The sequence below is a fragment of the Vanessa cardui genome, chromosome 16 (assembly GCF_905220365.1).
Source record: "Vanessa cardui chromosome 16, ilVanCard2.1, whole genome shotgun sequence".
Classification (NCBI taxonomy): Eukaryota; Metazoa; Arthropoda; class Insecta; order Lepidoptera; family Nymphalidae; genus Vanessa; species Vanessa cardui.
This window is the reverse complement of record NC_061138.1, coordinates 3,604,926-3,630,997: the sequence shown is the minus strand read 5'-3', so window position 1 is coordinate 3,630,997 and position 26,072 is coordinate 3,604,926. Positions and strand designations below refer to the sequence as shown.

General features: G+C 34.7%; 2 protein-coding genes across 2 annotated transcripts in view; one reads left to right on the top strand and one right to left on the bottom strand.

The window, feature by feature from the left end:
- The window catches only part of LOC124536369 (serine/arginine repetitive matrix protein 2), a 31,148-nt gene extending 14,792 nt beyond the window's left edge, over positions 1 to 16,356 (top strand). Inside the window, exons 22-39 of the mRNA XM_047112899.1 lie at positions 364 to 583; positions 1,013 to 1,131; positions 1,706 to 1,850; positions 2,203 to 2,297; positions 3,027 to 3,323; positions 4,056 to 4,121; positions 5,876 to 5,968; positions 6,625 to 6,753; positions 7,235 to 7,303; positions 7,586 to 8,549; positions 8,918 to 9,341; positions 9,586 to 11,275; positions 11,879 to 11,976; positions 13,497 to 13,559; positions 13,930 to 14,010; positions 15,396 to 15,514; positions 15,982 to 16,070; positions 16,218 to 16,356. Of these exons, the coding sequence (XP_046968855.1) occupies positions 364 to 583; positions 1,013 to 1,131; positions 1,706 to 1,850; positions 2,203 to 2,297; positions 3,027 to 3,323; positions 4,056 to 4,121; positions 5,876 to 5,968; positions 6,625 to 6,753; positions 7,235 to 7,303; positions 7,586 to 8,549; positions 8,918 to 9,341; positions 9,586 to 11,275; positions 11,879 to 11,976; positions 13,497 to 13,559; positions 13,930 to 14,010; positions 15,396 to 15,514; positions 15,982 to 16,070; positions 16,218 to 16,260 (4,804 nt within the window). The 3' untranslated portion in view covers positions 16,261 to 16,356. The remainder of the gene's footprint in view (positions 1 to 363; positions 584 to 1,012; positions 1,132 to 1,705; positions 1,851 to 2,202; positions 2,298 to 3,026; positions 3,324 to 4,055; positions 4,122 to 5,875; positions 5,969 to 6,624; positions 6,754 to 7,234; positions 7,304 to 7,585; positions 8,550 to 8,917; positions 9,342 to 9,585; positions 11,276 to 11,878; positions 11,977 to 13,496; positions 13,560 to 13,929; positions 14,011 to 15,395; positions 15,515 to 15,981; positions 16,071 to 16,217) is intronic.
- A 1,252-nt stretch (positions 16,357 to 17,608) lies between these two features.
- On the bottom strand, positions 17,609 to 25,144 carry LOC124536198 (putative sodium-coupled neutral amino acid transporter 10). Its single transcript, XM_047112677.1, has 10 exons — positions 24,928 to 25,144; positions 24,667 to 24,784; positions 23,660 to 23,816; positions 23,297 to 23,420; positions 23,024 to 23,145; positions 22,385 to 22,533; positions 21,060 to 21,196; positions 20,350 to 20,586; positions 19,525 to 19,690; positions 17,609 to 19,376 (listed from the first exon to the last, which is right to left on the bottom strand). The coding sequence occupies exons 1-10, from the start codon at positions 25,009 to 25,011 to the stop codon at positions 17,917 to 17,919; spliced, it is 2,754 nt and encodes a 917-aa protein (XP_046968633.1). The 5' UTR covers positions 25,012 to 25,144; the 3' UTR covers positions 17,609 to 17,916.
- Between the last annotated feature and the right edge of the window lie 928 nt (positions 25,145 to 26,072).

Sequence of the window (26,072 nt, the reverse complement as noted above, 5' to 3'; positions counted from 1 at the left end):
TCGCATCGGCAAAATTCGTTAAACCGATGACATCCGAATTGAGTACGCTATACCAAATTATCAATATTTATTTCTCATGCGAATATGATCTTTGTACAAACGTAATAACTTGTAATATCATATTACCGAATATATTCGTCAATTTGACGCGTCGATTTACATGCACTTGTTTTCTCTGACGCGTGAATCTATAGCGACGAATAGCGTCGAATGGCGCTATAGGGAGCTATTTCTATTGGTTGCGTAAATCGGCAGTAATCGATTTTATTTTCATTCCATTGCATTTTCCGATGCTACATCTAATTTGTGTCGTACTATACAATATTTTAACAAATATATTAATATAATATTGATACTTTTCAGCATTGTAAGCTCAGAACAAAAAGGTAGCGAAGCGACACCGCCGAAGCGAGCGAAACTCGACTTTTCGGGCACGCCCCGAACGCCCAAAATCCCGTGCACGCTCAAAGTGAGCGAAGCCCTCAGCCGGCAGATGGCCAGCCTGCTCGACATGCCTGAAGTGGAGAGTCCTCATAAACAGTACGAGAGAAATGGAGCTGAGACTCCACACAGTATTTTGAAGGTAATTGTATTAAAAATCGTGAAATGATCGTCGTTTTAATCTTTTTTTACGCCATAGTTTAGGTATAATACGACACAACTTAGATGTAGCAAGAATTCCTAATATTTATTCAAAATTATCTTTTTTTTGTACATCAAAATTATCCTTATGTAAATTTAATTGCTTTTGAAACAAAGAAAAAATTACTCGCCGGTTTTCTTTCCGATCTGTTTTACCAATACAATTGACTTTCATTTATTATTAAAGTTTTTCGAATTAATCATCACGGAAATATACGAAAACCTTATTTTTTAAGTACTTATTTTCTTAGTCTGACATTTTTAATATAACGTTTCTATAACTTATAAAATAATAGTTAATACATTTGATAGATCTCCTATAAAATCAAGATTAAGAACAAAATATTAATCCCTATATCCATTGTTTCAGAACCGTCGCTTAGAAAGTCGCAACCAAGACGCTCCATCGCCCGTTGATTCCCGCTACCTGGATAGCGATGAGGAATTAGAAACTGCAAGCAACCACACGCATTACAGTGATTCGAACAAGTGAGATAACGTTCATTTATGTTTTAGGAATTGGTTGTAGGGGTTTAGGTATATTTCCTTGGTGTTCCAGCATGCTTCATAACAAATTTCGACAAATTTGGTTCTGGCCGTGAAACGAACAAACAGATAGTCAAACAGAGTTACTTTCGCATTATGAATTAGTATTGATTCTTCCTTGGGGTAAAAGTTTGCTTCATGCATGAAATTTACCATTAAATTCAGTTCAGTAGTTTAGTAGTGAAAGAAAAATCGACAAAACGTCATAGTTACTTTCACGTTTATAATATTAGTATATAAAATTTTATTTTTTATTAATTAGAAATAAAATCTTTTTATAAACATTGGGCGAATGTGCACAAGTACGAACGCAAGCAACAATGCATCATATTAGCTCGCTTTCATAATCCATTGAAAGGAAGACCAAAAAGATTTCATACAGAGGAACATTAGCTTTCATCTTTAAAATACTAGGACATCAGTCTGCGTCCTTATAAGCCAGCCTCTAGACTAGAAAAACAGTTAAACTTGTAGTTGAATTTGGTGTTTGTGTTTGAGTATTTATTATTGTTTGTAGGTTATTAAGGTTCACAATCCCTACCGCGTCTGAAGCCGGGTCAACTCCATCCCCTGTGCCCATACCTGTTACAATTAAGGAGTTGAAAGAAGAATCATCAGAGAGAGATCTGACATATGAAGAAAGTGATAAACATTCTTATAAGGTAGGTGTTGAAATAGACAGAATTAACTAAATATATTTGAATGAAAATGTAAGTTTGTAATAATTTTGACGTCATTGTCATTGTCAAGTATGAACTAATAAGCCATTGTTTAGATATGACTAAAAATAAATAAGATTACGAAGATTAAAAAACAAAAATCATAAAAACAGCTACATTATTAGATATTGATTTTATGACCTTTTTATACCTACGTATATGTATGTCATCTATTTATAAATCGCGCAAACCTCGTATCTGTCCCCTATTATATTAAATGGAAGAATTTATGTAAAGTAGCTCGACGATTGCAGCTCATTTAATCTTTTTTTCATGATTAAATTATTTATTACAGAGTGAGCCACACCCAATGGAATCACCTCCGAAGAAATTCGCCGCCGAAGAAAAGACACCGTCGAGGAAATCGTATAAAGACAATGTTAGAGCCAGGTAAGGCAACAAATGATAATTATATTCAATATATTTATATGTATATTCAATAGATATGTGTAATATGGCTTAGTATGTTAGTATATTCTTGGCACCGATAGCCGAGAAGTTATGTGGTAACCGGCCATCATGGTATGAGCATCTTATGTGGAGAAATGAAAAACATATTGTGAGGAAGGTCTTGAGTATAAACGTGTATGGATATAGAGAAAGGGGAAAAATAATGGATGGATTGTGTAAAAGACTATATGGCTGGAAATAATATTACTTTTGAGATTTTTTGTCTTTTTTATGGTATAGGTTGGCTTACGAGCATATGGGCCACCTGAAGGTAAGTGGTCATCATCACCCATAGACAATGAAGCTGTAAGAAATATTAACTATTCCTTACATCGTCAATGCGCCACCAACTTTGGGAACTAAGATGTTATGTCCCTTGTGCCTGTAGTTACACTGGCTCACTCACCCTTCAAATCGGAACACAACAATACTGAGTACTGTTATTTTGCGGTAGAATAACTGGTGAGTGGGTGGTACCTATCCAGACGGGCTTGTACAAAGCCCTACCACCAAGTAAAATAGGGAAGTATGGAAGAAAAAGGCATGCTGCGCCGACCCTAAGTAAATTAGGATAAGGGCAGGGAGATGATGAATGTGATGATAAATAGATCTTTATGTAATGTAACCTAATGATAAATAACCATACATATATTGTATTTTTTTTTTCAGAAAATCTCTCTCAATATCAGCTAATAGTAGTCTCTCAGACGACCCCAACACATCAATAGAGAGCATAGCGGATATACCCATCACTTTAATTAATCCGCGATACTTGGGTGATAAGAAGTATGCTAGATGCTCGCCGATACATTTCGGTGAAAAAGAGACAGGCAATGAGGAAGATCGAAATCTAGAAGCAGAGAGTGAGATGGGAGATAAAATGCAAGATGACTTTGTGCCGCGAACTCCAAAAAGCAGGAGAAGTATTCGGACCGGCGTTAATGAGAGTACTCCTTTGGTTAATCGGTGAGTGATTATTTACATACATATAACTTTTTTTATGTCCTATAGGTTTGTCGACGAACATATGAGCCACCTGATGGTAAGTTGTCACCACTGCCCATAGACATTGGCGCTGTTAGAAATATTAAAAATTCTTTAAATCGCAAATGCATCACCAACTTTGGGAACTAAGATATTATGTCCCTTGTGACTTTTCATTCTCCCTTGAAGCCGGAACACAACAATACTGTGTTCTCTTGTTTGGCGGGAGAATATCTGATGAGTGGCTGGTACCTATCCTGACGGGCTTAAAGAAAGCCCCTCTACCAAGTGATATAACCCTATATAAGAAAAGTAAAGTAACAGCCTGCAAATTTTCTACTGCTGGACTAAAGCCTCCTCTCACATTAAGGAGAGGGTTTTGAAACGTATTCCACCATGCTGTTCCGATGCGGGTTGATGGAATGCACATGTGGTAGAACTTCGATGAAATTTTACACATGCTGGTTTCCTCACGATGTTTTCCTTCACCGCCGATCATGAGATGATTATAAACACAAATTAAGCACATATATATAGTGGTGCTTGCCTGGGTTTGAACCCAAAATCATCGGTTAAGATGCACGCGTTCTAACCTCGGGGTCATATCGGCTCTAACCCTATATATTGAGTGTTTAGAAGTCTATCTTGTATATATAATATGAATGAACGTAGATATATGTCTTTTTTCATGGAGGTTTGTTTGTATTTTCACAGAAGTCGCCCTACGACCCCAGAAAGGCAAGATTCCCCTGCAACTCTGCGTGTGGACAGAACAACCAGGTAATGACTTTGATATATAAAATAACTCATTCGACATAAGTAACAGTTTTTAATTACCTTAAGGCGATGGTTTAGGATTTATTTCATCATATTGTGGGTTTATGAATGGGTAATTCGATTTTTGGACTGTGTTTTCCTTCACCACTGGGTAAGATTGAAATCATTGTCATTACATAGTATAAAACAAAGTCGCTTACCTCTGTGTGTCTCTATGTATGCTAAGATCTTTAAAAATATACAACGAATTTTGTTTCCGTTTTTTTATTAGATAGATTGATTTAAGATTGTTTATATGTAAAGGGTGATTTTTTAAGAGTTAAGTTTTTGAGGTTGGCAGCATTGGTTAGTTATGGCGCCAAACGTCACATGTAGAAGTGAAAAATTTTCAGCATACTCTGCCATTTTATCATGGAAAAACTTACAAACGAGCAACGATTGCAAATCGTTGAAATTTATTATCAAAATTCGTGTTCTGTGAAAAATGTGCATCGTTTGTTACGCCCATATTACGGTCGTCATAATCGACCTGGTGAATCAACAATTCGTGCAGTTATCAAAAAACTTCGCACTAAATTTACTTTATTAGACTTAAAACCATCGACACGCATGCGTACAGGCCGTACCGAAGACAATATTGCAGTTGTAGCGTCCAGTATTAATGAGGATCGTGAAATGTCAATTCGTCGCCGATCTCAGCATTTGGGCATGTGTTACTCAACCACATGGAAAATTTTACGTGTCGATTTGGGTTTGAAAGCCTACAAAATTCAACTCCTGCAAGAATTGAAGCCGAATAACCTATCACAATGATTAATTTTTGGTGAATGGGCCTTACAACAGCTTAATGAAAATCCGTTGTTTTATCGAAAAATTGCGTTCAGCGATGAGGCTCATTTCTGGCTCAACGGATACGTAAACAAACAAAATTGTCGCATCTGGAGCCATGAACAGCCAAATGTTTCACAAGCATTACCGATGCATCCCGAAAAAACTACAGTTTGATGTGGTTTATGGGCTGGTGGCATCATCGGTCCATTTTTCTTCAAAGACGAACGTGGAAGAAATGTTACCGTCAACGGTGAACGTTATAGAGCCATGATACGTAACTTTTTTTTGCCCCAGTTGGCTGATTTGAACTTGGTTGACATGTGGTTTCATCAAGACGGTGCTACATGCCACACCGCTCGTGAAACAATGGACATGTTGAAGGATGAATTTGGTGAGCAGCTCATCTCTCGAAATGGCTCTGTGAGTTGGCCACCAAGATCATGCGATTTAACGCCTCTTGATTATTTCTTGTGGGGTTATGTAAAGTCGTTAGTTTATGTAGACAAGCCGAACACGATTGAAGCTTTACAGGATAACATAACACGCGTTATTTGTGGAATTCAGGCCGAAATGCTCGAAAAAGTGACGCAAAATTGGACCTTTCGAATGGACCACTTGAAACGGAGCCGTGGACAACATTTACAAGAAGTTATATTTAAAACGTAAATGGCAAAGGCCAATTTATTGATTCCAATAAAAAAATTATATATATGATGCAAATTTGAGTGTTTTCTTTGATTTAAAAAAAAACTACGCTTAAAAAATCACCCTATATAATACATGCACAATATAGTAGAGAAACATATTTAATTTTGGTTTCTAAAGTGACGTCGTAAGACATTCCATAGTCTATTTAGTATCAGTATTTAACCCGTGCGAAGCCGGGGTGGGTCGCTAGTGAGCTATATGGTATTTTGGTGTCCTAGGAGTCGGTCTCGCACGCCGGAACTGAGTCCGCGCTCGGCCCTGGCGCCCATACCCGAGCAGTCACAGGAAGCGGACAGCGCCCCCACCAGGAGGTACCGTACCCAGACTTATGTCCTAGACTACACTCTAGGCAATTCTTTTGATCTATCATTTTTACCTGAAAAATGTATTTTTAAGATTACCGAAACAATGGGCTATTTGACAATGCGAAAAATAAATCGTGAATTATTGTAATCAGTGTATATTATGAATTTAAAAATGGTTATTTACTAACGAAACTTGAAAATAATACTTAATTAATTCAAAAATCAATAAATAAAGTCACTTTCTTGTAAACCTTGCTTTTCTACTATATGTACCACAGATTAAAATACAGCAACGTGACGTTATCGACCCTATTGCAGCGCCATATGGTCCAAGTACCGTTTTCGCGCGTTATTTTCGGCAAATATGTACTAGAAATAAAAAAATCTATTTTTACTGGGTCCCTTAATCTCTACTAAATAATATAAAATGGATTTTAAAAACCAGTCAAATAGTCTATTAAATTGTTCTCATTTCTACAGAAGCTGTTAGAATATGTAAATTCACCATCATGAATAAGCTAAAAATACATATGTACTTAACTTACACCTAAATAAGATTACATTATTTACATATCGTAATTTGATGATAAAAAAAGGTTTCAAAGAAATTGAAGACTTAGCATTTGTGTAATGGTTAAGTTCTTTTTTTTTGTTTCTTGTAGGAGTAGATGTCGTACCCCGGAGACATTGGAAAAAGTGGGCCTCGTGGTTGTGCCTCCGAAACTAGAAACCATCAAGGAATCTAAACTAGCGGAATCGCCGAGTTCGTCCCCAACTCGACGTAGTTTGAGGTGGAATAACTACTCTAAAATTACCAATATATTCAATAACAATGTATAGTACGACACAAATTAGATGCAGCATCGGAAAATGAAATGGAATGAAAATAAAACCGATTACTGCCGATTTACACAACCAATAGAAATAGCTCCCATTCGCGCCATTCGACGCTATTCGTCGCTATAGATTCTCGCGTCAGAGAAAGCAAGTGCATATAAATCGACGCGTCAAATACGAATATATTAGGTCATATGATATTACAAGTTATTACGTTTGTGCAAAGATCATATTCGCATGAGAAATAAATATTGATAATTTGGGATAGCGTACTCAATTCGGATGTGTTCGGTTTTACGAATTTTGCCGATGCGACATCTTAGTTGTGTCGTACTATAATTTTAAAATCCATTTTGAAAATAAGTCATGCAATCTTTTTAAACTAGACATCGGTTCAGTACTCAATTTGGAAGATCATTTTCGGTTTTCTTTCAGAAGCCGCTCCCGTACTCCAGAAGTAGAAATAACAGAGCAACCAGTAATAACTAGCCCACGTAGTTTAAGGTAAGAATTGTGTTATAACTAACGATCCACCTAGGATACTTGATAAGTATCGTTATATAATGACCAAATTATATAAAATCATTATCAATTGTAGCCTATGTGTTATTCTGATGCATAACCTATATTGCTGTAAAATTTCATCCAAATCCGCCCAGTAGTTTCGTGAAAAAGTAAAGACAAAACATCCTCACAAACTCTCGCATTTTCATATTAGGATTGCAAATAAATAGTTTTATATTAATTCCTTTCCAAGCAATGCTTATTGACTTTATATTTTTGAAGGAGCCGTTCTAAAATACCGGAGAAATTAATGTCACCGAAGAAAGATCATTCCACTCGAAGTAAGCGATCTCTCTCCAGAATGGTACTCGAAGCAAACACTTTCGCCAAAACAAAACAGCAGATGGAAAAAATGGAAACAGAAACGATTGAAGAAAAAGTTGAAAGCACGCCAGTTAAATCATCCAAAGACGTAACCAGTCTGATGGACGTAACTTTCTCGCCAATAGTCAACAAGTCCATCCTACAAAGTTCTACGGAAAGCTTCTTATCTGTGACTACCGAAAAGAACACTCACAGTAACGATGACAATACTAGTCTGCAAGCCTTGCCCGCATTTACTACCATAAACGAAATATACGTAGAAAAGTCAGTTCTACACAGTTATCAGAGTAGTATTGCTGAAACTACCCAAGATGAAACAAGAGATGAAACTATTCCACAGAGCCAAGTTAAATCTCTACCAGCCTTCACTACGATCAACGAAGATATCGGTAAATCGGTTTTAAATAGCTTCGAAAGTAGCATAAATGAATCTAGTATACAAGAAAAGGATATAGTATGTGAAACGCCTAAGCTACCAACAACATCCTTTAAGCTCAGTGAAACAGATATAGGTAAGTCTGTACTAGGCAGTAACGATAACAGTGCTGCTATCACTGACGACTCATTGAGTCATGGTAAAAACTTAGCTGAGTCCAGCCTTATGACTAGTGACAGTGAAATAGAAATCAAAGATACTTGGAAGTCCCAAGTTGATACTCCAGAAACAGCGAGGGTTATTCAAAAAGAGAAGGAGAAAATAGTAGAGATTGAAAGGGAAATAAATGAAATAGAAGGAGAGATGTCGGACGAATGTCAAGTAGAATCTGACTCTAGTGACTCGAGTGAAGATGGTGAAGATTCTAGTGAGGAAGTCCCTGATGAGTCAAGTGAGAGTGTTGGCGATGGAACTTCAGATGAAGAGGTAAGTGACTCATTTTTTTTTTGTTTTTTTTTTAAATTCTTTTTAACGTTATTTTTTATTAAGGAAAATAAATGTATAAACATACTTTATTCAAGATACTCAACGATACCATATTTAAATACAGATACTCTCAGATACAGATTTAAATACAGATACTACAGATACTTATTTTAATAACCATATAGTGATGACTACCGTAAATAAACTTGTTACTAGTGTATTTTCTTTCATTTCAGTTTAACTTAAAGTTGGTAGCAAAAATGGCAAAATGCGAACTTACATGGTTATTTATTAAATGGATATTTTTTCCTAAAAATGTAATTCGATGTGAATATTGTATGTAATACATAGTGTTTTATTTTTCTCAGAATTCAGATTCAGATTCTGAAAGTGAAGAAGAGAATGAAGTAATTTCTATCGCGGATTCCGATGATTCATCAGACGCAAACAAATTGCAAATAGATGAGGAGGCTCCAGTCGCTGCAGAAAAAGAAGAAATAGAAAATTTTATCATCGAAGAAGTTGTTGAAATGCCAGTTACCGAAAAAGAAGTTATTGTGGGAAACCCAATAGAAGTAGAACAACAGAAACCTAAGGAAGATGAAGAAATGGTCGTTGAAACTACAACAGTTGAAGATTCAAGGGAGCAATTAAACCAAGCTCGTAATATGTCAATTCTGACTGACGATAATTCGATCAATGAATCCGATCAATCGGTCAATTTAAATTATTCTGATGAAAATAAAGTTGAAAGTGATAAGAAAGAAGAAATTATTGAAGAAATGGTCATAGGTATGTTCCGTCATTGTTTATTTTCACGATTGACCTGGAGTTAAGAAACAGAAACAAATATGGCGACCATACAACATTACTTATATAAATATTAGTTCTAAAAAGATATATTTTTAAGTAACTGTAATCGTCTTTACTAAACATTCGTTAATAACATACAAAACACATCAAAACTTTACTTTTTAACTTAAGCTCATCTATATATTAAGAAATGTTAATAACACAAATAAAATGCTATTTTCAGATGAAGCTGTTGACGTAGAAGTCGTAGTAGAAGAAGTGCCACCTGCTATTAATACTGAAGTTTCTCAAGGTAAAGAAGTCGAAAAAGCATCTGAAACAATGGATGTGGTTGATGCAGGCATTGATACACCCAAAGATATAGAAACTTTTTCGAATAACCCTGTGCCAGAACAAGTGGAATTGCCAGAAGAATCACTTCAAGAAAAGAAAAAGGAATCTAAGAGGACTGAAGACCATGAAAAACCTGCACATTCCAGACAACTAACTAAGTCTACGACTTCAAGTAAATCAAATGAAGTTGATCAATTAGGAGAAGCCAATACTTCTACACAAAAAACAAGTCAATCGACAGCATCTAATGTTGTTCCCAAAGGAATCGAACCTATACTTGGTAAATCAGTTCCAAAAGCAGAGGAATTAACATTGTCGAAAGAATCGGTTCAAGAAAAGAAAGATGAATCAAAAACCACTGTCAAAGAAGGGAAACCACATTCCAGACAGGGAACTAAGTCAACAACTTCGACTAAATCTAAAGATGAATTTGATCAATTAGAAGATCTAAAAACTTCTACGCGAGAAGAAACTATACCTGCAAAGCCACAAGAATCTTCTCAACCAAAGGACGAGAAATCTGAAAAAGATAAAGATGAAGAAAAACCGACACATTCCAGACAGCGAACTAAGTCGACGTCTTCAAATAAATCTAAAGACAAAGTAGAACGATTAGAAAAAACGAAAAGTTCTACACAAAAAAGAAGTCAATCCGCAGCCTCGGATGATACACCCAAAGATATATCTGATAATCAAACAACAGAACAAATGGAAATAACATCTCCACAAGAATCTCTAGAAGATAAGAAAGAGGAATCTGAAAAGTCTAATGATGAAAAACCAACTCATTTCAGACAACGAACTAAATCTACGTCTTCAAATAAATCTAAAGATGAAGTTGAGCTAAAAGAGAAAACGAAAACTTCTACACGGAAAAGAACGCAATCTACGGCATCGACTGATACACCCAAAGACTTACAAACTGTGTCCGAAAATCCAGAGGCAGAAGAAATGGAAATAACATTACCGCAAGAATCGCTTCAAAAAAATAAAGATGAAGATAAACAAAATGATGATGAGGAAAAACCCACTCATTCCAGAAAACGAAATAAGTCAACGAGTTCAAATAAAGCTAAAGATGAAGTTGTACAAGTAGAAGAACCAAAGACTCCTTCACGAAGAAGAACTCAATCGACGGCCTCAAACAAATCTGAAACGGAACAACAAACGCCCGAAAATGAAAGTAATGTTGAAATCACCACACCATCTTCTAGAAGAAGGGCCAAAACACCAACTTCAACGGAAGTCAGGAGAATATTAACGCGTCGTGCGTCTAAAGAACTAATGGAGCAAGGCGAAGATGAATCAATAATTCAAGAGGATGCACTTACTCCGAGGCGTCGGTCTACTCGTTCTAGAAGTAAAAAAGATGACGACAACGTTAGTGTCGCTTCTGAAAGTTCAGTCAAGTCCTCTAGAAGTAAGGCTAGCGACGACGGGGATGGTAAAAGTCAAGTAAGGAAAGGTCGGAAGTCTGTACTCAGCACGAAGCCTGATTTATCTGTGATACCTGAAGTAACTACGGAAGAATCAAAATCAGAAACTGCAGAAGATATTGTTAATGAATTGGGTACAAGAAGGTGAGAAATTCTAATCATTAATAATATTCATTACTTTATTAATGTTATAAAAAGTTTTTTTTGTTTACTACTTTATATATTATATAGGTACCACCCACTCATCAAGTATTCTGCAAAACAACAATACTTAGTATTTTTGTGATCCAATTTGGAGGATGAGTGAGTCTATGTAGCTACAGGCACAATTTTGGTACGGCAATAGTGATGTAAGGAATATTCATATTCTTTCAAACGCATAGGCGACGGTGACCACTTGACATCGGGTGGTCCATTTGCCGGTCCGCTACCTAAATTTATAAATAATATTATAATCTAAAAGAGTCGAGATGGCCCAGTGGTTAGAACACGTGCATGTTAACCAATGATTGCGGGTTCAAACCCAGGCAAGCACCGCTGTTTCATGAGCTTAATTTGTCTTTATAATTCATCTCGTGCTCAGCGGTGGAGGAAAACATCGTGAGGAAACCTGCATGTGACAAATTTCATAGAAATTCAGCCACATGTGTATTCCACCAACCCGCATTGGCCTTTAGCCCAGCAGTGGGAATTTACAGGCTGTTGTTGTTGTCTGTTATTATAATGTAAATATCCCCGTGTGTACAGACTGACGCGCAACCAAAAGGCTGTGCTGGAGTCGTGGCTGGAGCCCGGCCGCCCGCGCCGCGACGCCTCCGACGCGCCCGACGCGCTCGACGAGCAAGGTAACCCACTGCCACAGACTGACACACATATCTATCTCCCATATACATACGTATATCGACGGGTCCCAAGAACAAAATCTTATGGAAAAATAAGACAAATTCGACTTTATTGTTAATTATTAACCTGTATAACATTAACTACACGGTAGTGTGTTTGATTGTTTGATTTGATTGAATGACCTTTGATCAAAAAACCTTCGAAATTTATTCATCATTCAAAATTATTCATAAATATAGTTTTACAAAACTTTAAGCCATCACACTGTAAAGTAGGAATTTCGCAGATACAATTTTGTTCTTGGGACCCGTCGATATCTATATCTGGCCTTGGATACCGATTGACTTGATCACCTTGATAATTAGCACATACATGTATATATAATCTTTATTTATCTTATTTTTATACTTTACACGTTATTTAAATTATCTGGCGTTGCACAACATATTTATGGTTCAATCTATCATGACTATTGGTATACACACTGGTAGTATTTCCACAAAATTTACAGGTAGTTTAGTTACGGAGTAGGAATATTCTATCGTTGGCTTTTAATGAAACTCCCGAGGCTTTACAGTTTAATTTTAAAAAGGTTATACACACAATCTACTTTATATTAATATACCATTGACCTGCAAAGTACTAGATGGTATATATTCTTTGTCACAATCTATATCTATCGATTTTATACATAACATTAAAATGTTATAAATCGAAGAGCATCGTTACTTACGTAAAACTTAAATTTGTAAATTATTTTGCCGACGGTACTTTATGTTGATCACTCATGCACGCTATGATTGAACAACAAGCGTCATTTAATGAGGAACGCGCCCTTGTTAATGTATATGTCTCTACATATTTATCGTTTTTTTATAAAATAAAAATTATCCTATGAAACTTAATATTTAATTATAATCATTTTGATTCGACTTCTAGATAAATATCAAGTGTGTCACCTCTCACGTTAATTATGAACGAATAAATAGAACGGTCTATTTAACGATTCAGTATTTAAAATTGGAATGCAAAAAAAAATATTTATAAATGATTACCTATAATTACTTAAATAATAATTCTTATTATTCAAAAAATAAAGTTTGTAATCTGTGCGAATGAGATGGCAATATATTATATAGCTAGGTCATGTATCGACTGTGTTAAAATGTATTGATATACTCATTACGATAAAAGTGCACATGTTCTAACAATTAATAAAAAGGTAGCAAGTGTTGCCACATTCAAAATAATAACATACATATTCCTGTTTTTTTTTTAATTTGCATGTTTATAATTTAATTTTTATTTATTCGCTTCGTTATATATGACTGATTAATGTATATATGTATGTATGTACTTGGTGTTTTAGTTAAAAAAATTGCATGATAACTATACGTCGCAGCGTCTCCGCAAACTGCGAATTGTGATAAGCAATATTAAATGACCTGTAGTTTAATTGTGCTTAGATTTTTAATGTTATTACTCCCTCGCTAATACCTATGCATCCCTCAAAACTCACTAGGCTCACCCGAACCGGACGAGATGAGAAACTCGCCAGATTCTTCCTCCGCTATTAGACCTCGTCGTAAGTATAAGCTTTGGTATTAAATGTTATAAATCGCATGGCTTCCCCGAACTTACAAATAAATAATCATTTGAAGATAATCACGTCTATATGCCACTGTTAATATGCATTAATAAATTGTTTTAATTTTTATTACTTTAAGTGATGTAATTCGAATATATTTTTATAGTCATTAGTGCTGTTTCTATGATAGGATGACGATAGTGTTGTACACAAATAATTATAAGATACTTGTTTTAATGCCAACTTAGTGAGAAAATATATCAATGTTTTTTCCTGCGTTAGAAGTAAGACTGTGTACAACATAATCGACATCGTTTTTCGTCTCTCAGTAGTCGAAGAATCTTAACAGTAAGTTTATAACTTGTAGCTCGCATCGCAAGATCCGCGTCTGAAACGAAAACCAGCGAGAAACCAGCGAGGATCGCGAGAAGGACATCTGTGGATATCGGTAATTATAATGTACTTTTATTTTTTAACAATGTAAAAAATATTTATGATCCAACGGACAAGTGACAATTTTGTAACTGTTTTGCTGACTACGATGTCATCTAATAGTCCAGTCATTAGAAACGGGTCGAGAAATGCAAAGAAACCGAGTAAGCAAATTTTTGGATATGTTGTCGGGAGGACTTAGAAAAGAATAATTCAAAATTGTCGACCTCGATTTTCTATGTGCGTTCGCCACTTTCAGAAGAAAAGATTGAATTTGGTTTATTGCAATAACTCGCCTATGCATCGTGATTAAAGAAGTATGATAAAATACTTTTTTGTTGCTCTATTTACGTTGTACAATTTGGATCTTCGGTTGATTGAGGTCGATGATTTTGATCTTGGAGCGCATATTGATTTAGAGAATGGAGACGATCAAAGAAGCGATGGATTCATTAGGTGAAAGATTATATGGCTGGAAAGAATGTTATTTGTGAGATCAATGAAAGCATAGTACCTCCAGAATTGAAATTATTGCCAAAGTTGAACTTTGATGTGAAATTTATTTTTTCACTTCATGAACTCTATATCAGTTAGTTAGCTCTGATTGTAACTTTTTTTATGCCATAAGATAGTGAAAACATCTAATTAAAAACAAATTTTAAAAATGTTATAGAGGTAAGTAGGTACCATTTCGGTGAAAACCGAAACATTAACAAGAAAAATATTTAAAAAAAAATGGATGGCTAGGGATTTTTGTATCCAACTTGTATTCTCCGAAAAGATTTCCAAATACGCTCACTCGGTTTGTCGGACCCACTACCAAACATACATGTCAATTAAACTTAATGTAATTTTAAAAATTCAGTTTGGTTATCGTAATAAAATCGAGTCGAATCTAATTGGTTGAAATTTCAACAGCTTATTATTTGGAACTTTCATTGAATTTTTCTCAAAGTATATATATTGTATATAAGTATATAAATTGTTATTATTATTGTATATATACAACAACAACAACAACAACAACAGCCTGTAAATTCCCACTGCTGGGCTAAAGGCCTCCTCTCCCTTTGGGGAGAAGGTTTGGAACATATTCCACCACGCTGTTCCAGTGCGGGTTGACGGAATACACATGTGGCAGAATTTCTATGAAATTTGTCACATGCAGGTTTCCGCACGATGTTTTCCTTCACCGCTGAGCACGAGATGAATTATAAAGACAAATTAAGCACATGAATCAGCGGTGCTTGATTTGAACCCGCAATCATCGGTTAAGATGCACGCGTTCTAACCACTGGGCCATCTCGGCTCGTATAAGTATTATATATATATTGTAGTGTGTAGAGTATCTTATTTCAAATAGCTACTATATATATTCTGACTGTGTCCCGTGTCGCTCAGTGGCGATGGGCGCGGCGTCGCCGGCGGACAGCCCGGCGCGCGCGCGGCGCGTGTCGTTCGCGCGCGCGTGTGAGGCGCTGCACACGCCCAAATCGCGCCGCTCCTCCACCGACCAGCGAGTAAGACCTCCATTCCCTATCTATCTTGTTATTATAGCGGTTCCCGTTTGCATGGCTACCTATATGTCCAGCCGACTCCGAGCCGACAGGCCACTTGGGGTCGGGGGATATCGTGACACATGTTTACACAACTTGGTACAATTGATTTACGCGGCGTGAGCCAGTATAGCTTTTACTTTAATTTTTTCCGAATACTTAAAAATGAATGTATTTTACCCGGTTACGCTGAATCACCAATTTCAAATGGTTATAGAAAACTTTTATTAGTTTAAGATTATCTGTGAAAATTAAATAATAACTCTTTAAACTTTTCTCATTTTAATTTAAGGTCTTGCGAGGCGGAAGGGTGATAATTCAAATTTAATAATTATAATATCTTGTATCTCAAAAAAATGGGATAAATCATTAACTTTTTATTGTACATACAACCGTCCTTTAAAATTAAATCTTAAATTAATAAATTTCAGAAAGACGATTCGATCAGTCAACCAGGATCTCCCTCAGAAACTCCTACTCGCAAGGCAGAAACCAGTCAAGTCAAAGAGTCAGCCAGGAAGTGAGTAAAATATTTTATATATTTATTTAATTTAACTAACGAATTTAAACAAATTTTCCGCACAAGAGCAAAGCTTATGTTGACATCAACCTCAAAATAAATTTAGTCGAGATATCATTAAGTCAATTCAAATATTTTTGTTTTCAGATCCAGAAGAAATTCAGATAAAAACAAAGAGACAAAGGAGTAGCTTGTTATTTAGTTAGTTAATTATTTTACTTTTTACTAATGTTTTAGATAATGTATCGGGTTTGCATTTACATAAATAAATGAAAATATAAAAACATTTAAGGCTTTTTATTTAGAAATACTTTCAAGTTAACATCGTAAAATAAAAATTCAGTTATCAGTAGTAAGTATTACTGATCAAAATCTTCGCATTATCAATTGCCCAAAAATAACTTTTATACAATGTTGTCAAAACATTTAAAATCTCTAAAGTAACGTTAACTTACTTTTACTTGAGATCACAGACAATAATTTATTTTATTTTAAATTTTACACTTATTTCTATTTAACCAATAAATAAATGCTGTTGTTGATTTAAATTAATATAAATATATAAATGCATATCGATGGTCGTTAAGGCTAAAAATAAATATAAAAAAAAATCGCATGTTGTGATTAATTGTTAAAATATTAATATATATCGGAATTTATGAAGTTTAAAAGAATTTTTAATTATTGACAATTGCAACACATAAACAATAACACGTCGTGTTTTCAACGTTGCACATTATTATAAATGCCACGTTGCAAGAACGCATCACAGATTATGGAAGTATTTATCAGCGGTGTTATGGATATATAATTTCGTAACTGGATATGGATACCGTATCTAGGATTACTTGTTTTAGATACCGTTACGGATACGAAATTATTTATGATTATCCGATTGTTTTGGATAGAATCAATTACGGATATTGAATTAATCAGAAATTGCAAAAGAAAAAGTTACCACATATCAACAATTTGAATTTATTTGAAGAGGATTATTAATCATCAAAAAAGTTTTAAAAAACAATCAGATACTTTAAATATAGTACTGTGAAAAAACAAAATAATATAAAAAAAAACATAATAAAAATAATTAATATACGCGATTCAAATCCGTTAACTAGTTTTATTTCAATGTGTAATCGCGAAAATTTAAGACACAATAATATATGTATATTTTTTTTGTTAACGGTTCCGGTTATGGAGTTAATAAGATTTCTGGTATTTATTTATGGTATAAACGACTTGCAACGTGCCAAGTTACGATATCACGATGTGAATTTTTACAATGTGCAACGTTACACACGTATAGTAGGAAACAAATTAGATGTACCATCGGAAAATGCAATGGAATGAAATTAAAACCGATTACTGCCGATTTTCACAACCAATATAAATAGCTCCCTATCGCGCCATTCGACGCTATTCGTCGCTATAGATTCACGTGTCAGAGAATGCAAGTACATGTAAATCCACGCGTCAAATTGACGAATATATTAGGTAATATGATATTACAAGTTATTACGTTTTTGCAAAGATCATATTCGCATGAGAAATAAATATTGATAATTTGGGATAGCGTACTCAATTCGGATGTGATCGGTTTTACGAATTTTGCCGATGCGACATCTAAGTTGTGTCGTACTATAAAGTGTTATTTTGCGTCCTGAGTGACGGCGTACAACGACCGCGACGCTCGCTTTTCGAAAACGTGCAAGCATTTCGAGCACCTAATAAATACATGTGCGATTCACCGTCACTCAGGACGCAAACTCGATGTGTGCCACTTAGCACCCTAACCATTTTTTAAAAAAAATTTATTACAAAACTATATAAATATATCGCATCACTATCTTTTTTTGTCTTGTATACTTTTAAGAGACCTCATGTGATGTAACACCATTCCCTGTAAAGGCAGGCTATCTGATAAGCCGAGCTGACCGATCTCGACATTCTTTAGAAAATTTCCCTCCAAAACTTTATTCGGAGAATTGATATTGTCTTCACATATCTGTTTGTCTTCAGGCTTGAGAGTCGTTTTTTCACTGCAGTCGATGATTTCTCTCTTTTTCCTTGGAATTATGTTATGACCGTTCGCGATGTTATGGAGTATATCATCTTTGTATTTAAGAGCACCATTATTTTGAGCTGTATTTTGCTTATTCTGAGCATTATCGATTTTATTATTTAATTTCCCGTTCTCACTCATAGCTATCGGTAAAGGCACATTTTGGACGTTATTTTTGTGTTGTACGTTTATTTTATCTTTCTGTAAATCCTCACCTTGTTTGTAAGATTGCGGTTCATCGGGTAAGTGTGAGTGTTCCTTTATTGGATTATCGTTCTGTTGTTTAACTGCTTGCTCGTTGACAACAGACTGTTTATTACCAGCGGGAATAATGTTTGACGGTACAACATTATGATTTCCATCATTAGGTTTTTGTTGCACTTGTTGCTTAATGCTTTCCTGTTTATCCATATTTGGACTTTCTTCAAGTTTTTTTGTTTCGACAACTTTTTGTTGGTTATTTGTTTTATCACTATCGATTTGAACATTATGGTCTTTTATCGACTTATCTAAAGCTAATTTATCATTTTCCTCCTTATTCTTCGCTTCGTCTATTTTTTTAAGCGCATCTAGCGTTTCCTCGGTTTTCTTAGCAATTTCATTAACTGCTTCATGTGCTCTTTTCTGCATAGCATTGCCTTGATTGGCGTCATTTGAAAGAGCTGGTTTGTCCGTTACCCCACTCAAGCTCTTTATTGCCACATCAGCTATTTTCTGAATACTTTCAACGGCTATTTTCTTCGCTTCATTATTGTCGACCTCCTTTTTATTTTGCTCTAATTCTTTCTTAGTTTTCAGAATTTCATCTAGAATCTCCTTTTGTTCTTTTATCAATTCTTTTTGTTCTTCGCCGTGTTGTTTAATCGTCTCAATGAGCTCCTGTTGTTTCATCATATCAATCTTCTCTTGGTTCGCTTGAGGCTTTTCTTCAATGGGTTTTTCGACGGTGTCTTTCTTACTATCGTATGCGTTACCATTGACTAAATTTTCATCATTTAAATGAAACCTTACATTTTTTGGATGAGTTGGTACCAATTCATTCACAACATTCTTTTGTTCCTGTAATATTTCGTTTATTAATTTATCCTTATCAAGATCTGCTTCGGGTTTCTTTTCATTGGAGTGGGATTCTGGTGGAACAGGGTTGGGCGGTTGCACTTCCGAGTCTTTAATCACATCATGGTTTAATTGATTAAAGTCGTGTGGTAAAGGATTTTCTATTCGAGGCTTGGCCATCACAACTGGAAATAAATACGGATTTTTGGATTTGAGCTACCACTTATTATAGGACTTTCAATATATTTGTATTATCAATGAATCATTTAATATATTTTTTATTTTACGCAATGTGATATGAATACGTGGAGAAACAATTCATACAAATCTTACCGTCTCCGTCGGCTTTCTCCATTTTCTCAAAGAAATCTTCGACAATTTTATCGATGCGTTCCTGAGTGATGTACCTCTCATCGTACTTGTCCCGGGAGTTCTCAGCCGCTTGGAGATTGGCGTACGTGCCCAGGATTAGGATGATCAGACCGAGGACTACGACAAACTGGAGAGAAAGAGAAATGCGGTTATCAATGGAAGCAGCTGTGACGTATGACACCAGGTTGCTGGGTTGGGGGAGTCGTGTTTAGGATTATCAGAGCGAGTACTACGACAAACTGGAGAGAAAGAGAAATGCCATTATCAATGGAAGCAGCTGTGACTTATGACACCAGGTTGCTGGGTTGGGGGGGTCGTGTTTAGGATTATCGGACCGAGGACTAGGACAAACAGGAGAGAAAAAGAAATGCAATCAATGGAGGCAGCTGTGACGTATGACACCAGGTTGCTGGGTTGGGCGGGTCGTGTTTAGGATTATCAGAGCGAGTACTACGACAAACTGGAGAGAAAGAGAAATGCCATTATCAATGGAAGCAGCTGTGACTTATGACACCAGGTTGCTGGGTTGGGGGGGTCGTGTTTAGGATTATCGGACCGAGGACTAGGACAAACAGGAGAGAAAAAGAAATGCAATCAATGGAAGCAGCTGTGACGTATGACACCAGGTTGCTGGGTTGGGCGGGTCGTGTTTAGGATTATCGGACCGAGGACTACGACAAACTGGAGAGAAAAAGAAATGCAATCAATGGAGGCAGCTGTGACGTATGACACTTGGCGAGCATCCCTATGACACCAGGTTGTTATGTTGGGGGTCTTGTTGTCTACCTTGGCGAGCATCCTTTCTCCGGTGTCACCGTGGGTGGCGCGCAATAGTGCGGCGGCGGGAAGAACGATGCAAACCAGGACTCCGGCCGTGGCGCCCACCAGTCCCAGCACCAGTTCGACGGTGGGCAGCACCAGCGAGACCAGCAGCGCCAGCGCCACGATGGCCAGCGTCAGCAGGCGGAAGGCGCGCTCGGGGATCGCTGACGTCAGCATTGACTCGTGGTGAGCTGGCTGCGACTGTATGCCGGGCATACTACATTTAATATACTCATTTTACCTTACGATGACGTCACGACAGCCATACTTGAATGGTACTTTTCACACTGAATAATTTATGGCTTCTTAATCCTGTTGCGTGATAATTATTACTTATCGATGGTAGGTTATATCTAAAATGACTAGATTTACTGCCCTAGAAGGATTTTGATATATACCGGCATAATTTGGCATTTTTACTGCCACTGGTGTGATAGAACACAAACTATAGTAAAAACGCGTTTATTAATAGCACAAACGCCTGTGAGACTTGGCGGCTGACAGTATCTAGCCTAAATATGTGATAAATTATAACATTAGACAGGGGAGTATTAACTGTCTATGATTTGGTCATTATTATTAAGAAAAAATGAGGGTTTTATATTAAAAAAAAAATCATATAAAAAATATTAAATTACTTATGACAAATCGTAATTACATTGAGACATACTCACCCTCCTATACAGGAATGAGTAGAGACTCGCGCGACACGGGAAGATAACGAGCGGGAAACTGAAGGCCAGCGACATCACGAAGCCGAGCTTGATGACGTCACTCGCCATGGTCGGGCTCAGGCTCATTAACACATTGCCTATTCATATATTTTTTAATTAATATCGACAACACTTCGTGACACAGCAATAAAAAAAGTTAAAGTAATGTAAAGCCCTATCCAGGGCATATTTAGGGAAGGCAACTGACTTGATTCTCCACAAGAGAGGGGACATTATAATAGAGATTCGGACAACTTAACAATCTTAATGAAATATATTTTATCTAGATACAGTCAAATTATAATAATATTCCTAATTCATGTTATAAAAGATATTGATACAAAGCGTAAATAAATTATTGACAAATTTTACAGACGGTTATTTTTTTAAATTAATTTGTAAAATAGTAATAACTCCTTTGTCCTACCACTACTTGGGTCATAGACAATGTGAGAAATGATTTTTTTTTAATAATGACATCTTTTATTAATTTGATACAAACATTATATAATAGATTTTACTGTTGGTTCAATTTGTCCAATTTGTTTACAGCTACGGCCTTGTGCCACATTATCATAAAACAAAGGCAACTTGAACAAATACATTATTGTTATAAAGCGTCTGGTTTGCGTAACAGTAGTTTGTCGTAATTAGCGTCACGTCACTGCCTTTGTAAAGATACCTTGAGTCATTTACACACACACATACATACACACATACATACATTTGACAAATACTTGTATTATTTCCAATATTACAGTACAATTAAATAAAAAAACAACAGCCTGTAAAATTCCCACTGCTGGACTAAGGCCTCCTCTCCCATGAAGGAGAGTGTTTGGAACATATTCCACCACGCTGTTCCAATGCGGGTTGGTGGAATGCACATGTGACATAATTTCGATGAAATGCTGGTTTCCTCACGATGTTTTCCTTCACCGCCGAGCACGAGATGAATTATAAACACAATTAAGCACACATATATAGTGGTGCTTGCCTGGGTTTGAACCCGACGACATTTGTTAAGATGCACGAGTTCTTACCACTGGGTCATCTGAGCTCGTACAATTAAATAATAATAAAAAATTAAGTGTTCTATCTTTGCAAGGTATGTTTAATATAAGAATAGGAATCTCAATAAGTTAATATCAATTTCCTCTGTAATATACTAAACAACGAAATAATATATACATGAATTTTGCCAATAGGAAAGTTGCCAATGTGATAGATACCACTTAAATTCAACTAATTTTTACATATAAAGAAATAATATAATCAACACTTACCAGATATCTCCTGAGATCCGAAAGCAATGTACCCAAATATACCCAGAGTACAATATACCGCTGAACAAATGTTGATAGCGTTCTTTGTCACCAAGCAACTCTTCTCCAAGGAGAGGGAAGGCATAGAATCAAATATTTCGAATAATTGGCTGAAATTAATTTAAGTGTAATTAAATATATTATATAATTGTAGTTGATTATTAATTTAACCATTCAATCGTGTAGTCTATGGTCTAATATATATTTATTACATATGGTCTCAGCTCATTCAACTCTTAAATAATATTATAGGTATTTTTTTTTACATTTTGTATGATTATTATTATTATATTATATATTATGTTTTAACCTGCCTTTAATTATGTTTGTATAAAATAATTATTGCTAAGCCTTCTTTAATTTGACTTCAAATTAAAAAAAAATGTGATCCTAAATATTTGTTTTTAATTTATGTATTGAAGTGTCTAAAGTATAAAAAAATTGCATGTTTATCATATACAATATTAAGTACAGACCACAAAAAACACAAGACAGCTGGCCTAAATTATAAAATAAGAACCAAAATAAGTTTACAATCTTGTCATTTTACTCTTTAAAATATATTGAACAGTACTCAATAGATGTGTGCCTTTTACTCACGTTTGACAAAACAGTGCCATTGAGAAAATTGGCACGCACTGTAACACACCAGAAGGTTTCCACATCTCTATTCGAGACGTCCAGTCCGCTGTAAACAACTGTGTAGTTGCTTCTGCTATAACCTATAATGACCATTCGTTTATAAATTATTATATGCACTTTTTCTAATATGAGAATAATTTATCATATTATTAAAATATTAAAAAGCTAGTATCTATAACAAACACAAGACTTTTCAATGGAATTAAGAAAAAAGTTATACAGATAGGATACCTTAATAACTAAACAAAAATAGAAGGCAATGGTGGCTGCACTGACATTGCTAAGGCTGTCTACATTCCTCAGCAATCCCAGAGGTAACACGCAGACTAGAGATACTATCACCATAATAGAAGTCCTGGAAAATAGATTCGATACTTTTACTACTTTAATTCTGAAGCAAGTTGATATGAACTTGAAAGATGATAAATTACTTTTTACTAAATCTCAGAAAAAAATATACTTAAGGATTGATTGCATCACTTCTGCTTATTTATTTACAATTACAAACATAAATTTCACACTTAAAATTTTAACATGTCATAATACCATACATACATAAAAATTAAGAATATAATTAAAATTTTTCAAAATCACCTTAATATATCACTCTGGTTTATGTTCAACATTTTTGCAATTATCTGTGGTCCCAAATCACCGACCACAACAAAGTATGCAATGCAAGTTCCCATCAAAAAACCTATAATACCCATTTCAACAGCCATCTTTCCACCCGGGCCGAATATGTGGAATGCTGAAATAATGTTTTGTTTTAACTATTAATTTGAAAACAGAATTTATAATAATGCTCAATATTAATAATTAGTTGGATGATTTTATATTGCAAATTCGTAAAAAGACCTAAGTGGTATATAAATATTTGTATAGTAAAAAATCTTTGTATATTATATACAGATTGAAACAAATATAAGGTATATCAATTTACTTTATATCACTACTATGATAATATGTTTATTAAAGATATATTAGTATAGATTGTCAAAATTATATTGCTAAATTTTTATCTGATGAAGTATTTGATTAAAAGAATTTTTAAATATTTAAATTAAATATGGAACTTAACATATTAATAGTTTAATTTACAAAAACATTATTTTGTTACTTTTGTATTTTACATCATAGTTTTTTATTTTTATAATTCTAATAAATATGCCTTAATAAAGTTAATCTTAGATAAAGAGATTAAGAAAAGACATATAATAATAAATTATCAACATAGGTAATAATCAACTTATATCTTAAGGTACATTTGTTAAAATTAGAGTTTCTCTAGTATTTTGTACTAGACGCTTATATGGTCTTGAGGGGTAGTATTTGTAGAGCTTGACACTGTCTTTAAGAAATCATTCCTCACAATGATTGCTGTTATTTTAATGGAAACAGCACTTGCTTGTGAAAATGTAACAGAAAATAATTTGGTATGCATAATATTTTGAGGGCTATCACACTCAGTATTAAAAACAGCATAAAACAATTATAAAATTATCTTCTTGATTTAATAATATTAAATATAAAATAGATTTTAATTTGACATTGAAAAGTTCTTCTGAAAGAGAATGTTATAACTAAAAATTTGCACTTACCAAGAAATTCATAGCTTCTTCTTCTAGTAATAATGGCTGATTTCAATAGGAAATAACAGCAAAGTCTAGACACTAGGCCCATTGACAATAATATTAATGTAGCTAGCAAAACTCCACACTAGAAAAAAAAATATTATTTTATCTTTCGTAAGGACCACTTATCACTGAATTAATATAAAGGAATACATTTGTCAGGACACTTAATTAGAGACATAGGAATTTAATGTTTTTAAAGCGGTTTAATAACACTATAAAACTTACTTGTTGGAAACAAAAAGGCATTGCTAATATACCGACTCCTATAATACTGTTTGCGAGGGTTATTGATTGGCCCGTTGTACCCATGTTTTCAATTATCTTCTAAATTACTACTAAAACAATTTTAAACAATATGATACGTCTACAAAAAATCGTCCAAAGCATGACGGTATTGTTATGACAATTTTTTCAATGGCATATTTGTGTTTTGTTCGGTAAATGTCACGCTTGACGTGTTACTTTAGTTTTTTTTTATATTTCATGTCTTGGAGTTTTAAATTTTTTCTTATTTATATTTTTATTAATTATAAAAATAAACTACTTTTATTTTAAATAAAATTCAAACCGACTATAAACAATGCACTTAACCCGTCATTTTAAAGATGTCTTTATTTTATTAACTTTAACTACGCACGATTATAATGGGTTGATATGTGTCTACTTTTTTCCAGACCTATTTTATACGAGTGACGGCACCCAACCTTACTGTCCTAATGCGTCATATTATAATTATAACTTTTCCAATATATATTTTAGCACGCGTTTATTTCAATAACTCAGAATTCGTCTAAAACTTTTATATTCAAATATGAAAAGTTTAATCCTTCAAATAAACATAGACAGTTAAAATTAAATTCATTTGAGTTATTTAACAAGGTTTACAGTATATTTTACTATCTGCTCATAATATTGGTTTAATTAATACAAAAACAGTAATAATTTACCAGTATAAAAAATAATATTTACTTACTGAGGCATAAGAGTGTGAACTGATAACTCTCAGACTCAGGAGTTGTTAATGAATATTTCTGTTGTCACAACATCAAAAAGAAATAAGTAATTTTTACTGCCCAACTCGGTTTTTGAACCCGTCCTCAATTTCTAGCCTTATAAACTAAATAGTAATCACTGTGGTCCGAAGATTCTGTTTCTCTCTTCACGCAGCCCCGACGCACAGGGCTAAAAAATATCTCATGATTTTTTCATACGCGAGAGCAGCCTGGATCATATCATATTACGTTTATATCTGACGCTTTTAAAAGGTTGATGTTAACATCAAACAATGATCATCACAAGAAATTATTCTGATTAAAATATAATTTTTGACAAAATCGTTGATATATAAATTCAAAATTAGTTCAATGCAT

What these genes read in the sequence shown, in the direction of transcription:
- LOC124536198 (XM_047112677.1), bottom strand. Translation starts at nt 25,011, where the DNA reads ATGGGTACAACGGGCCAATCAATAACCCTCGCAAACAGTATTATAGGA. An exon ending in TGCCTTTTTGTTTCCAACAA is followed by an intron (nt 24,785 to 24,927) that starts GTAAGTTTTATA and finishes TTTTTTTTCTAG; the next exon opens with TGTGGAGTTTTGCTAGCTAC. An exon ending in ACTCATTCCTGTATAGGAGG is followed by an intron (nt 20,587 to 21,059) that starts GTGAGTATGTCT and finishes CCCGGCATACAG; the next exon opens with TCGCAGCCAGCTCACCACGA.